Source organism: Hippichthys cyanospilos, chromosome 18 (genome assembly GCF_059441005.1).
Source record: "Hippichthys cyanospilos isolate Australia breed blue-spotted pipefish chromosome 18, RoL_Hcya_1.0, whole genome shotgun sequence".
Lineage (NCBI taxonomy): Eukaryota > Metazoa > Chordata > Actinopteri > Syngnathiformes > Syngnathidae > Hippichthys > Hippichthys cyanospilos.
The window spans coordinates 10,321,401-10,335,735 of record NC_142386.1 but is presented as its reverse complement, the minus strand read 5'-3'; the positions used below and the strand labels follow the sequence as shown (position 1 = coordinate 10,335,735).

The 14,335-nt window shown below is 36.2% G+C and overlaps 1 protein-coding gene across 1 annotated transcript in view; it reads right to left on the bottom strand.

Annotated features, from left to right (window-relative positions):
- gabra3 (gamma-aminobutyric acid type A receptor subunit alpha3) overlaps nt 1–14,335 on the bottom strand; it is a 79,352-nt gene that overhangs the window by 21,620 nt on the left and 43,397 nt on the right. Inside the window, exons 3-4 of the mRNA XM_088440408.1 lie at nt 13,196–13,314; nt 10,959–11,026 (exon numbers count right to left, since the gene is read on the bottom strand). Of these exons, the coding sequence (XP_088296534.1) occupies nt 10,959–11,026; nt 13,196–13,314 (187 nt within the window). The remainder of the gene's footprint in view (nt 1–10,958; nt 11,027–13,195; nt 13,315–14,335) is intronic.

Sequence of the window (14,335 nt, the reverse complement as noted above, 5' to 3'; positions counted from 1 at the left end):
ATTCAAGTTGTGGATTACATAAGGTCCATAAGGTACTTGGTACTAATGTACTAAAATAACTAAGTAAGCTGTCACTTTAGTTATTTAGTACCATCGAGAGCTACGAGACCAAAAAGATAATTCGGATACCTCTCGATTTCAGCTACCTCCTCTATGTCCAATCCTCACACTTTAATTTGCATTTTTTATGTTAACCAAGACGCTTATCCATTTGTTGACAGGAAATTAACTTCTGAGTCTCGCTCTATTTTGAGGAACGAGAAGCTCGAAACGTTGCAATTAAGAGACGTGAGATAAGTTGGACAGTGCTGCTGCCCTCTTGTGTGTGAATATGAAAATGCATATCGCATGCATTTTATACACTGGTTAACATGGTTAATTTCAGGACGGAGGCTGCGGGCCGAAAAAATATTTGACCATGGACCGTATTTGGCCAATTGGCCGGAGCTTGTATATATTGGACTTGAATGAATATGTGTTGAATCGAAATCCCTTTTGCACAATTTAAACATGATGTTGAATCACTGTTCCTTGCACACCTTTTAGAAACATGTCATAGGGCGAAGCTCTGTAAATTAGATTCAAAATGACCCTACAAGCTTTTTGCACCTTTTCACCCATTTCATTTGTAGCTTCCCTCCCCTGCTAGGCTATTTTTCTCAGAGCTCAAAAAGGTTGATAGTCTGCCAGTTTTCCCCCTTTCTCTCGGAACTGCGACACACACATAAAAACATACTTTGCCTGCCTATCAATCTGAGCTTTTAGTGTTGCATTCATACATACTTTTACATAATAACAGATCAGAAATGCTGTGCTCTCTGAAGAAATGATTGAAGTTCAGAAAATTTGGGTTTATTAGATATTTTTCCTGCAAAAGCTTGGCAATCACTTTCAAGTTAAAGTTGATTTATTTTTGGGGGGGAAAATGTGTAAAAAGGACAGTACATGAATGATTTGGGGAAAAAAAGAATCTTTATTCAAATGTGCCCTGAATTTTATATTAATATTTATGGCATTGAACCGGGCAAAGCTAATAATGTGTATAAAGGATAGTGGGAGGATAACTTGAAAAAAAACAATCTTTTTTATTTAAAAGTCTCCTGAATTATATATTAATATTGAAGTCGTTGGGTATGATGAATAAATCTTGATGGAATTAATTGGTAGACAAAAAAATGTCAATCAATGACATATTGATATTCTCTAAGTTACAAAGTGCAGATGATATTTTACAAAGAACTACTAAAAGGATCAACTGGTAGAGAAAAACAAATTTAGATAAAATACAGTTTCAGAATAGATTTTATGATTTAGGCTTGTCAAAGTAGACATTTTTTTGCCCGGATAAAACCTTTGAACATTTTGATATTTTCTCAGTAAACTTTAAGATGTGAATAATGCTTTATGACCTAGATTGACGTTCAGTTTATAGCTTTGCGTGTTCAAGGCTTAATCGCATACATTTCTTGACTTCTGTATGTGTCGAGACCATTTAAATTAGAACATCTTTTCAAACCTTTTATGTGCACTGTACACAAAATCCTTAAAGGGGAAATCTTGTCACAGATATTCACTAAAATGTTATTGCATTTTGCAACATTTTTGTACGTCAAATCCTGCTGGCCGAATGAGCTAGGATAACCTAATTGTTCATTAGCGTGGTTCTATTCTTATCATGCACCTTTTTTATACTGTCACTGCTTGTTTGTGAGCTTCAATAATCTCACAGAGGAGATTAATAGTTATAGTTATTACTTTTTCTAATTTGGCCTTCATCTTTTATTGCCTTGCTGGTTTTTACAGAAACCATCAATAAACACTGAGGATTCATTTGACCTTCATTCATGTCTTTTAGTTTGCATAGTTAAATCTCGCACAGTAGGTATATTGTTTTTGGCAGCTTGCCCTATGAATGCACATAAGCTTTTTTCTTTTTTTTTTATTTGAACCTATCACATCCCGTAGCTCACACAGTTTTATTGCATTGTTACTTGGCCATTTCTCCCGACAACCTGCTCTCCATGCTCCATATCCTACACTTCTGGTGCCGAGAAGCCAATCCCTGCATTTATTGGATTTTTTCCCCCCGCTTGCTTCTTGTCAGTCTTGTTTTGCAGTTTGTCCTGTGTGGCTGGTGTTATGATGAAACAAACAAAAAAAAATCCCAAATGCACCCGGCTCAGCATTCTAAATGAATCAAGCTGCATGTATTCCCTGTGCACCAAACTGCATATATGATCCAACAAGAGGTCCAAAGCATCACTTAAATGAGTCATAAAAGAAAGCCACACACCGCAAGGTATTACCTCTGAGACATTATGTCCTTGGTACGGTTCACACAAAATTAATTAGGATTATTAATTTGATGTCCCTGTAGTGATAGAACTCATCCAGTTGCAGTAAATCCTTTCAACGATACATTTTGTTTATATGCAAGATGGTTATGGCAAGATTGGGAGGGTTGTGTGGGTGGGGCACAGTGCACACACCAACTACTCCTTAAGGCACACATGCACACGACAGATAACAAGACAATAATGCTATATATATATATATATATATATATATATATATATATATATATATATATATATATATATATATATATATATATATTATATATATCATATTATATATATATATATATAATTTTAATATAATATAATTAATTTTTTTAAATATTTGTGTCTAATATATGTATACTGTATATGTATCTATCTATGTATACCAGGGGTGGCCAAGTTCGGTCCTCAAGAGCCACAATCCAGCCTGTTTTCATTGTGTCTCTTCAACTAACACACCTGATTCAAATGATTAGCTCATCAGCATGCTTTGCACAATCCTGATAACGACGCTGATTTGACTCAGGTGTGTTGGTTGAAGAGATACATTGAAAACAGTCTGGATTGTGGCTCTTGAGGACCGAACTTGTTCACCCCTGATGTATACATATAAATACATATGTATAAGCATATCAGACATATATTGTTTTATGTGAAAATAAAACAGAAGTTATTCTTGCACTAATTATGATAAATAAATTGTATTTTGAAAATAGTTCATTTCTGTTGGAAGTTTTGACCCATAGTTTGGTTGGATAAGTTTAGTATACCTCCTACTGGCCAGGTATGGCTACTGCATTTAGAGGTGTGGCTGCCTTGCTTGGTTCATTGGTCATGTGTCATGTGTCATGTGTTTTTGGACAATGAGCTTGTCATGTAGGCAAACCACTCAGTTTGGCAAGGTTTCTTAAAGCATTATTTGAAAACTTCATTTACTGCCTTATTTCTAGCTTTAAAGATGAGTTTATTCATTAAGAAGTCATCAACCAATTCAACAAGCATAACCTTGCTCCTGAGATCGTCGCCTGGACAAACAAATGGTGAGTGACTGCATTGAGCTTTGTATACCCGTTTGACTTATCATGATCATTGGAATTTGGGGAAAAGTGGCACAAATAACAGTAGTGTTGCCATTCTGTGAGTGGTTTTGCAGTGGGCTTCAACTGCACTGCATCATGCTGAGGGGAGTTTTTGCTATCATTCAGTACAACCTCAGCTTTATTGTAAAGCAAATTTATAATAATAATTCTACAGTAAATCGCACAATTACAGTTTGGTCCATCGACATGATTCTTATCTTTTCATTTCAATTGATCTGTGGGAAAAAAGTGCCTGGTCTTGTCCAACAACACCTTGTGAGATTGAATGTGGTGGAAAATCATTGAATAAAAGGGCTAAAAGGTTTAGAAAAAAAATCTGAAGTAACAGAAATGATGGAAAGCTATAGAGGTAACATGATCAATAATTTCCAAATATAAACATTTGTATTCCATTTGAAGGTCAATATCTTACCTTTTTCCTTTTAAATACCAAACACAAGATTAGGATGAAGGAAAAGAAATGTAATTGTGAGATATTGTTTGAGGTGACAACTTGACATAGTGCTGTTTATCTGCGAAAGCTGACTCATACGACACTTGTGATTTACCGCCTGGAAAAAAACGTATTATGCACCAAATGTTATTTGTAAAATATGTGAAGATGTCTTCTTTTTGACAATACACAGCAAGCCAGCGATGACATTGGCCAGCGTGATAATGACACACAGCACATCCTTGAGGCAGCAGCTGCGGCACATCCATTATCTCCATCTTTTTGAGCTTCACTGAGCATTGTTATGATTAGTCAAAGATTTGATTGATGAACTGTAAGGTAATTACTGGTCATTCTTGGGTCCCTGATGTAAGAAATTCTCTCGCTGTGGATTCATCTTTCCCTAGTGTAACCTGTGTGAGATTTGCAACTAGCTATGAAAGCCCTACAAAGTACAATTATCTTCAGTGTTCATCTTCTTGGTCTGAGGCATAAACACGCTTAGCACTTCACTGTGTTCAGTGCAAGGCACCTTTCGTTCCACAAATATAATCACATTCCAGTAAACAAATGAAGGCCAATGCCCATAAATACTTTTCCTAAAACTTGCTGTCGTTAACACTCATGAAAGTAAACAAATATTGTTTGCTTTTATCACTCTTTTATGAATTCCCCAGATGGCCGTATTTAGTCATAACATTCTTTGATTACATTACAGTGTATAATTGTATAAACTAAATTAGGTTCAATGTCAAACACTAGAATGACAACATAAAACATCAGATATTCTCAAAGGAGGCCAAATACGCATGTTTTGCATAATAAATAAACTATATTTCCTGACATTTCTGGGACATTCGCTAATAAGAATACTAGGGGTGAAAGATTAATTGCAATCAATTAATTACAGTTACAGTGAATATGCCATATGTGATACTAATAAATAATAAACATAAATGCAAAGCACCCAGCTGCAACTGCAGCCACAACTTACAACAGCAACAAAATCACTAATATAGCAAGCCAGAGCAAAGATCTTTGCCATAATAAACTCACAAACATCTTTTGTTTAAGTAAGACTGTGACGCAACATGGACATTGTTTTATTGTTCTTTTTTAGTCATTAGGCCTGTTGAAAGTAGGAGTTGCAGACAGCACTTGGTACTAGTCTCAAATACAACAGACGGTAAATAGTGTAATTATATATGTTGAAGAAAATGATTGACTAAAGCCCTTTTTTGTTGTTTTATACATTTTTTTTAGCCATCACAATAGCACAATGTATCTAAATAGACAATAAATACTCCGTGGCAGAGTGTTTTTTTCTCTCAGAAATTATATTATTTAGATCAATTAATTACAGATCTTAATTAAGCTCTCAATTTTTTAAACATCATGACAGCACAAAAAAAAATACCCTTAGGATCGAGAATTACAACATGCTTTACAAACTTTCTTTTTTTAAACCTTGAAAAACAACGTTTTTGAGGAGAAAAAACTATTATAGTGTGTTGAACCTTGAAGTCTATGATTAATTTAATGTTCGGTTCATTCCAAAATGCCATTCACAACAACTTCCATCAATTCTGGCTACATGGTACTGCACAACCAGTCTGAAATGGAGTTTCATCATAAAATGTGAGAAGTAAAAAAAAAAAAAAAAACTATGACCTTTACAGACCAAAACATTATTTGTTTTCCTGCATATGGGCTCTTGAGGATCAGTTCAGTGATTTTATCTACAAAGCTATGAAAAAGTCTTTGAGCCAAGATTGAATTTGACGGTTAAGCAACGTTATTAAAACCATAACAGACCTCTTCTAAGGTTGTTAATGAAAGTAATTGTATTTTAGTCAAAATGTGCAATTGCATTCAACATTTGGGTCTAGAAATATACCACAAGAATTATATTTAAACATTTTCACAAAATTACCACCATTTTTTTCCATGGAACTTTATTGTAGAAGTATTGTTGTGATTAACCTTAAATTTTCTTTTAGTAACATGTAGACCGAGGGGGGAAAGTCGACCAAGTTGGGTCAGTCGATTTTAATGATGTTAACTAAAAATACCCGCCTTAATACTCCGCTAGGACCATATTTGTGCCACCATTTCAACATGGACCTTAATTGCAAATGTATACAGTATTGCAATTAACAACTGAGTGTGTGGCTGAAATAATAATAGTAATAAAAAAAAAGATGCAGATTCTTATTTTATTGCAGTTACATTTCACATAGCAAAAACAAAGCCCCCCCCCCCCCCCCCCCCCCCCAACACACACACACACACACACACACACACACACTAACTGAGAAGGACTGTACTATTGTATGAGATGTGCCTATCTTACAGGAAACTAGAGGGAGAAAAAAGGGATAGGAACAATGGAAAAGCGGCAATAAACAGAAGAAGTGAGTACTGTATGAGCAAGCCTTTGCCTATTTAGTGGAGATCAGTGTCAAGATTGTAACCTACATTCGAGGTCTCGCTCTGACACGTTGCAGAGATTTGACATGGTCGTGCACTATGAGCTCATGACCCTGACTTTCAGCAACATTGGTTGTTATTTGCAGAGAATTCCACTTTTATTGCTATAATATGATTGGATTTTTTGGAATATTGGGGTTTCAGTGACCGCTGTGTGTGTGTGAAGTGAAGCATTTGAGGTTGGATATGGGTAATTGGAGTAGTGGCTATAGAGTACTTAAAAAAAAAAAAAAAAAGAGATCCCTGGGATATAGCGTTTGATGCCTGGCATTGTATTGCTGGAGGGAGGGCCAGTTATAGGATTTGATTGTTCCATTTAGTACAACCGGTCATAGTGCATTTCAGTTGACAGTTTTGCTTATCCAGAACATTTTTTTTGCATCTCAAAACAATTGTTTTTCGGGTCATTCCTCCTTTTATAATACCCTCACTATTCCTGAAGGTGCCAGGAAAAAAAAAAATCTGGATTGGTTGCTATGAAACTGGGATATTGTTGTTCACTCAGGGAGGACACATTAGAGTAATAAAGTGAATAAAACCAAATGAAAACGCTCAATCGTATATGATACATGCATTGGAAATTCAATGCATCAACAAATAGCCTGCACAGAGTGTTCTGGCAGAAAAATGCCATCCAATGTACAGTTGTTTTTAAAAGTGCTAAAGAAATGTAGCAAAAAAAAAAAAAAATTGGATAAATACTCCCAAGTTATTTCCACATTGACATTTAAGTTTACCTTTCAGATCCCACAATTTGTTTAATTTGTATGCATTGCTTTGAAAAGAAATATAATCCACTCTGTTACTTACTTTTAGTTGCTTGTGAGTGCCTGAATGATCATTGTCTCTAAAGCCAAATGCGATTCAATCAAATGAAAAGATAGCTAAATATAACGTGCGACGGCCATAATCATACATTTACGAGCTCAGTAAATGAAGCCAACCACTTAGCTCCTTTGATGCGGGAGTCCTCGATCGCTACTTAAAAAATGCTGCGTCCATCCACACAGACGCTGTCCTCCCTTCATGTAATGGGAACCAATTTCAGCAATTTATACTGCTCTATTGAAATCTGCGGTCAGGCTCTAGTAGTTAGTCCAGCCCACAGTTGCAGTTGTTCTCATTTTACAGAAAGGAGCACATTATTTGCATTTTGCTCAATAACCAACCCTCATTTTGATATAATAAATGCAATGCGCCATAATGTGTGCAAAGAGCTGCAACCATTTTTTTTTTAAATCATCAAGAGTATGATGCACTCTTGTGGTTTAACTTTTAAGCTGAGATAGTGGAAGGCATTGAAACAGAATGCTATAAGCCTTGTTTATGTGCTCAAAGAGGATGAAAACGGTGCAATAATCAGTGATATCGAATACATTCCCGACTAACAATGCAGTTCTGGCATGTTAGAAAATGATGATTCAAAGTCTGCTTCAGGGGAGGAAAAAAAAAGTCCATTAAAGCTCTCTCAGAAAACAAAACAAAATCATCGTTCATCTGAGGGCTACAACAGAGTAGGGCGATTCCATAATCCCTTGAGCTGAGCATAAATAATATAATTGTAAAAATGTCATTTTTAAATTCCAAAGCATTTTGTATGAGTCAGTAGATGGCCTGTGATGGAAAGGCAACGATAATAATTGAAGTGCTAACACATTGTTTGAAGTGTTACTGCTCAAATTGCTTCAACTAAAGCATCCAAGTCAAAGAGACAAAAAAAAGGAGGTTTGAATTTTTCCGTAACAGGTAATCGTTTTGGTATTTTGAAAATCATACAAAATCACAAATGTTATTGAGACACTTAGGAACTGTTTTAAATGTGTAAAAAGCAAAATAGGTTTTCTCTTAGGAGGGATACAAGCGCTCGGAGTGAAGAAACCCCTTGAGCACACAGTTGTTATTTATTTAGCACTTGTGCTGTTCTTTCTTGACTGAAGTTCTGCAACTAAAAAGCTTAAAAAACAGAAAAAAAACAAAAACAAAAGTGGACATGTCGGGGAAAATCCAAATAGCACAGTTCATGTCAGAATGAAAACAGAGCAGCATCTCATAAATTGAGTGACTGGGAACATTGTCCTGCTTAAAGGCCCTTTGACATTAGTCAGGAGAGACAATTAGCATTTCGCTACTAATTAGTTGTTTTTTCTTACATTTTGTCTAGTGTGGTCAAGAAATTAAAAAATGACCGACTTTCCAAAATCTGTAATTAAATCAGTCAAATTATTCTCATTTTAATCTCACCTAAAAAATCAGAGTAAAACCTTCAATGAGAGTATTTGATTTATTTATTTAGATCCATCGTGTTATTGTGGCTGATCCAAATTAATAAAACTTAATATAAAATAATAAAGAGCTTAGCTATGGCTCGCCGCATTAGCATCTTTTTTGCTATGTTTAGCTATGGGTGCAGTCACAGATATGGCTACTTTGCATTGATGAATTAGGCTAAACCTGAGCTGCTTCAGTGGTAAACAAGCTCCTTCATGCAAAGAAAGCATATCACTTAACCTTTTTAATTCAATTCACCATTCATTAGACTGAAAACTGCCACACGCTCCTCCAGTTTCATGTCTTCCTTCTGCTCTTGAAGTTGCTCTTCGACCCACAACAGGAGCCTATCAGGTTATTCCAAACACATCGACAGCCCACCTCCAACAACTCGAGCCCAAGATACAATGGATCGAATCAACATACAGAAAGCATAACGTTAGAGAGTAAAAATGTCAAACAACACACAACGACCATTAAAAATGATCACAATCACTTCGTGAATATGACACCCCTAATTTTTTCCAGTAGCATGGGCTTAAACTGTCATCCCCTTAAATTGAAAGCATTTGTCCTTACAGATACTGCTGCTGTTTCACAAATAAGATACTATCTTAAAGTAACACCATACAGCCACATTGTTACATGGTGACGTATGAATCCAATTGTGTTCCTATTTTTGACAGCGTGTCACATGTCCTCTAACTAACCTACATGACAACTGCATTCGCTAGCATTGTGCCATTGATTCATTGTATTTCCAAGTGGGGCATGTGAATACAATAGAAGAGTAGGGCTAAAAGTGAGCTTAGAAAACCCTCAAAGTCATTATCTGCTGAAAAAGATAAAGTGCTCTCTATTGTGATAAGAACATGTTCGTGACCCATAGTCATCACCCAGATATCATGGATGTGTGCATATTGTGTTTTATGTAAAGTTTAAAAGGCAATGTAGCTCTATACTGACTTCTTTAGGTTATAAAAATTGGAATTTTCTTTATATCTTCAGAATGGGCAAATAAATGAGCCATAGAATGAATGTATACAATCAGATTTTGCTTCTTAATTTTAATCTATGAATTGAATAAATATACAGCGATACATTGAAGATAATGTGAGCTGACTTACTTAAATAAGGCCAGACACTTTGAAATCCTGTGTTACTTGACATTTCTGAGCAAGAACAGCAAATTTCTCTTTAATGAAAGAAAGGGAATTCTCTTAAAGACTTATTGGCTCTTCTCAGCCACCGTAATTATCTTTAGTGATATATCTATTTGAAAAGATCCGTGTGGATTTGTGTAGAATTTGACTTTGACAGCTTCAACTGCACCACAGCACATTGTGTGGGCATCTTGCGGGACCAAAGAACACCAAAGCTCAATAATCCAGCTACATAATACAAGATGTCGAGCTGCCTTTGAGTTAAAGTGGAAAAAAAAAAAAGTCCTTACCCCAAGGCGGTCAATTACAGCTGCATGATCAAATATGTCAAAAGCTGCATAACGTCCGGGACAAAAAAAAAAAAAAAAATCTCTTGTCTGCTGTTTATCTGCACTCATCCAGGGCTTTTAATGACTTAGGGAATTTCACAAATAAAGTGTTTGTATTGTTTAGTTTGTATGCATCTTCTGTTGATAAAGGGACTATATATGCAAGGTCATCCAACTGCAAATGAAAGTATAAATAAGATTCTTCATGCGCCTTAAATGGTAAGCACTAGCTCACTGCTAATTGCTATTGCCAAACAGTTAGCATAGGCCAATTTTGTCAGTCTTTAAAACCAAACATTTAGAAGCTAGTAAATAATGAAAACCGGTAGTTATTATATATCCACTTAATTCAACTCTCATTCAACTTGAATTGATTATTTATATTTAAATAATCAACGCGCATGCAAGCTTAACAGATCATTAAAAAATGCAGGGGGTGATAATTTGATTAATCATTATGATAATCAATTTAAAAAAGATTTGATCATGACAGTCCTCAGTTCTTTTAACTCTTTCAGTGCCATGGATGAGAATATCCGTCTTTTAAAATAGTAATAAACTAATAAGTAATACAATTCTTGTCAAATACGTTTTTATGGAGGGTAGCTGACACCCTTGACTAGTGTTTTCATACAAACTACATAAATATTACATACTTGTTATTCTAGGTAAGGAATGGAAATCAATCTTTCATATGATACCACCCATGTTTACATAGACGTAGCACACAATATTCTGTACTGACACTCGAGATGTTGCCTTTTCCGATAACGCTTGGCACTGAAAGAGTTCATCAGACATGGAGACAAATGGGAGAAAAAATAAATACTCACCATGTCAGTGTCTGATACTGGCCCAAAACTTGTCACGTAAATGTTGGTCCTCACTTCAGTGACGCTTTCTTTAAAATGAAAAAAAAAATAACATTAAAAAAAATTACAACAAAGCAGAGCTTTGATTTTAGCATTGATTTTAGTCAGTCTTGTTCAAAGGATTATTCATGTGCTTAGCAATGCTGTAAATTAGAATTTAACTAAGCTCTCTTAATAATACTCAGAGGTAACCCTATTACTATATAAAAAAAAAGCTTTTAGGGCAGAAAAAAATGCTGAGGCAAATGTGATTATCTGATTATCTTATTAACACGCAATAACGCAGTAACACAATACTCACCATTGAGCAAAAGCACCCCGTGATGGAAAATAAGGACGCATTAAATCCAATATCCTTCATTGACTGATTAAAACAGATTAGTTTATGCATTATTTCCGACCAATTTTTAATCAAATGGTATTATTTGTGAATGTTCTGAACTCTTGCTTCAATAGTGTTAGTTACTTTAGGTAGTTAAGTCCTAAGGTAATTAATTCCAGCAATCTGTTACTTTGGTAATGGCTCAAAGAAAAATCTAAAAATTCTTCTTTGCGATTGAATGAGTTAATGGGTATAATTAGTTGCTATTCCACAGTAGTATAGACATCATCACAATATATGAGATTCCAATGTGATCATCCATCAAGACTCTCCAAAGGGTTTTCTGCTCATATCTGTGATGATCACATGTATCATTGCACATCATATTAGGGAAATATTCAAACGGCAAAAATGATTATAGATCATCATGCGGCAATTTCAAGAGCCATTTAGAAGGAAAACCACCTCTCAGTTTTAATACATTAAGTAGGACATGAGGCAAGAGTAGAGGAAGACCAAAATTTGTCTGCCTCTTTGCGGGTTGAATCAGCTCCTCTGGGGCGGATGTGTGAAGCAGGCTTTTGGGCTCTTGTTGAGACAAATAGCTTCTCCCTGTAGCGCAACAACTAGAGAGTGATGAGGCTTTTATCCAAAAGCGAAGGAGATACTTTGTGCTAACTATGTCCCAGACCTGGGAGACCACCCACAGGTGAAGTCTCCTCTCCTCTGGTGAAGAACCCCCATGAGAGAAGGGATCCACTTCCACATGAATCATCCTGACGAGACAAATAGTTCTCGCAAAGTACGTGATTATCACCACGTCGCGTCAGCAGTTTGCATGGCGCGCATGGGCCGAGGAAGAACGACTCTGCCATTTTCTCTGTTTACGACAATGCATCAGAGCATTAATGGCCGAGTGAATAGATGCTGAAATTCAAATTATGTGTCATGCGTTAATATGTCATGCGTTTTCATAAAATCAATCTTATATCTCCGGAAATGAAACTTGAGATACTGGTATCTTCTAATTCCACACTTAATTACTTTTAAAATAAAATACAGTGGACCCCCGGGTTACAGCGTCCCTGGCTTACGTTTTTTTATGTTGCAATGTGGAATACTGTGTTTTTCCGTCGACTCTCTAAGGTATTTTCGCCGCTTTGCGCAGAAAACAACTGCCATGACCCTAGGGGGTTGGCTGTATTTGTGTTGTTTTGTCTCCATCTGCAGGCGTTTTTAGGTAAATGCACTTATTTTCTGTTGACGTCAATGCCTCCATGCAACGCGTCACTACAATACTGGTTTGCTATTGGTCGGCCTCACTCGTTTCAAAATGGCGGAACGGTAAAGCTTTTTTCTGTCGTGAGTGGTTACAAAACCGTATTTATAGTGCAGAGTGCCAGTGATGTTAAAGAGAGAAGTAAGAAGATGATTTATTTGGAAACGATGCTGGAGATAATCAAGAAATACAAAGCTAGCCTAGCCAACCAAACTCACATTCTCTGACAAATAAGAAACTTAAACGTATTGTGCCAGATTCCTCTGCCTGGTTGCATCTTCAAAGTCTTGCAGCTTGGTGGTCTGCAGCCTGGTAGCTATGCTTGTGGCCTTAACAGCATGCAGTGAAGCAGAAACGAGCATTCCAGCTGGATGACTGAGAAAAGTCTGCTCAAGCATGTGGGCTTACTTTGAGGAAGATTTGGTTGAAATGGCATAGCTTTTTCCTGACATATGTAGGCTACTCATGTCCGAGGGACAATGCATCCATGGATATTTTTCTAGACTTCACAGGGTCGCTAGATTTGGCGTGTCATCAAAACATTCGTCACGGCTTCCGGTACACAATAGAAGCAGCAATAGTAAATTTGAGTCTTACCTCCCAGTCCAGGACGTAGTCTGTTGTCATAGCCGTCCAAGAGTCTGTCTAAGATGCGGGTGAAAATCGTGATGTTATTACTGTCATCGGGCAGCGGTTCTCTGTGTCCAACGAGGGCACTTGAGGAAAAAACAGAAGTTACACTCAGAATGGACCTTTGCAACACTGGCAGTAATTCATGTTCATTGTCAAAACAACCTGACAACTACGTCAGCTCCAAATTGAATTTTAAAGAACCGTATCATAAGGTTTTAATTGATAGTCCTCTTCATGTGAGCCACACATTGTAACGAGAGTTCTTCACTGTTTACAAACAATAACCACAATGTTCCTGTCGGAAATCCTAGTGTTCAAATCATCTTATTTTTTTATGCTGTACCAATCAGTCATGATTGAGCATCTGTATGTTTCTTCTTACAACAAGTAGATACTTGGAGAGAGCCTGTTTTGTTAAACTTTATCATTGTCATTAGGGGTGTGCCAAAAATCCAATCCACAAAAAAAAAAAAATCAAGATTCTTAGGTACTACGTCCCATAATTCATTCCACCCCCCCCCAAAAAACAAACAAACAAACAAACAAAAAAAAACAAAAAAAATCAATTTCCTGTCGGTTTCTATTTAGTGGTGTTTAAGCCAAGGAAGGGACGGACCCCAGGTCACATGCTATTTGCCTGCCGCAAAGGCAAACTTCAAATTTAAAAAAAAAAAAATAAAAAAAAACATGCACGGCAATGCAATGGGCATTGTACGTTTTCATTTGAAAGTTGGCCTTCGCAGTGGTGGTAGCTAGCAGCTAGCTTAACTCCTCCACACGACTTCATTTTTATTACCATCACATCATATCTTTCCAACATTACCGTATTACCATAACAAATCATATTCAATTGCTGACTAAGGACGCTAAGAAACCGTTATTGATATGTGGGTTGATGGGTTTGAAATGTGTTTGATATTTTACTGAATTACAATAAATAGTCCTAATACTTAATCAAATAACAAGGCTTCAGTCTTTCATTCTTGTGATTGGTTTGCCAATAAATCAATTTTTTAACTGCATGAAAAGTAGTGTTTTTTTATTTTGTAAATGTGGGGATCCAAAAGTCATTTGAAATATACTGTATAAAACAATTTCCCCTCC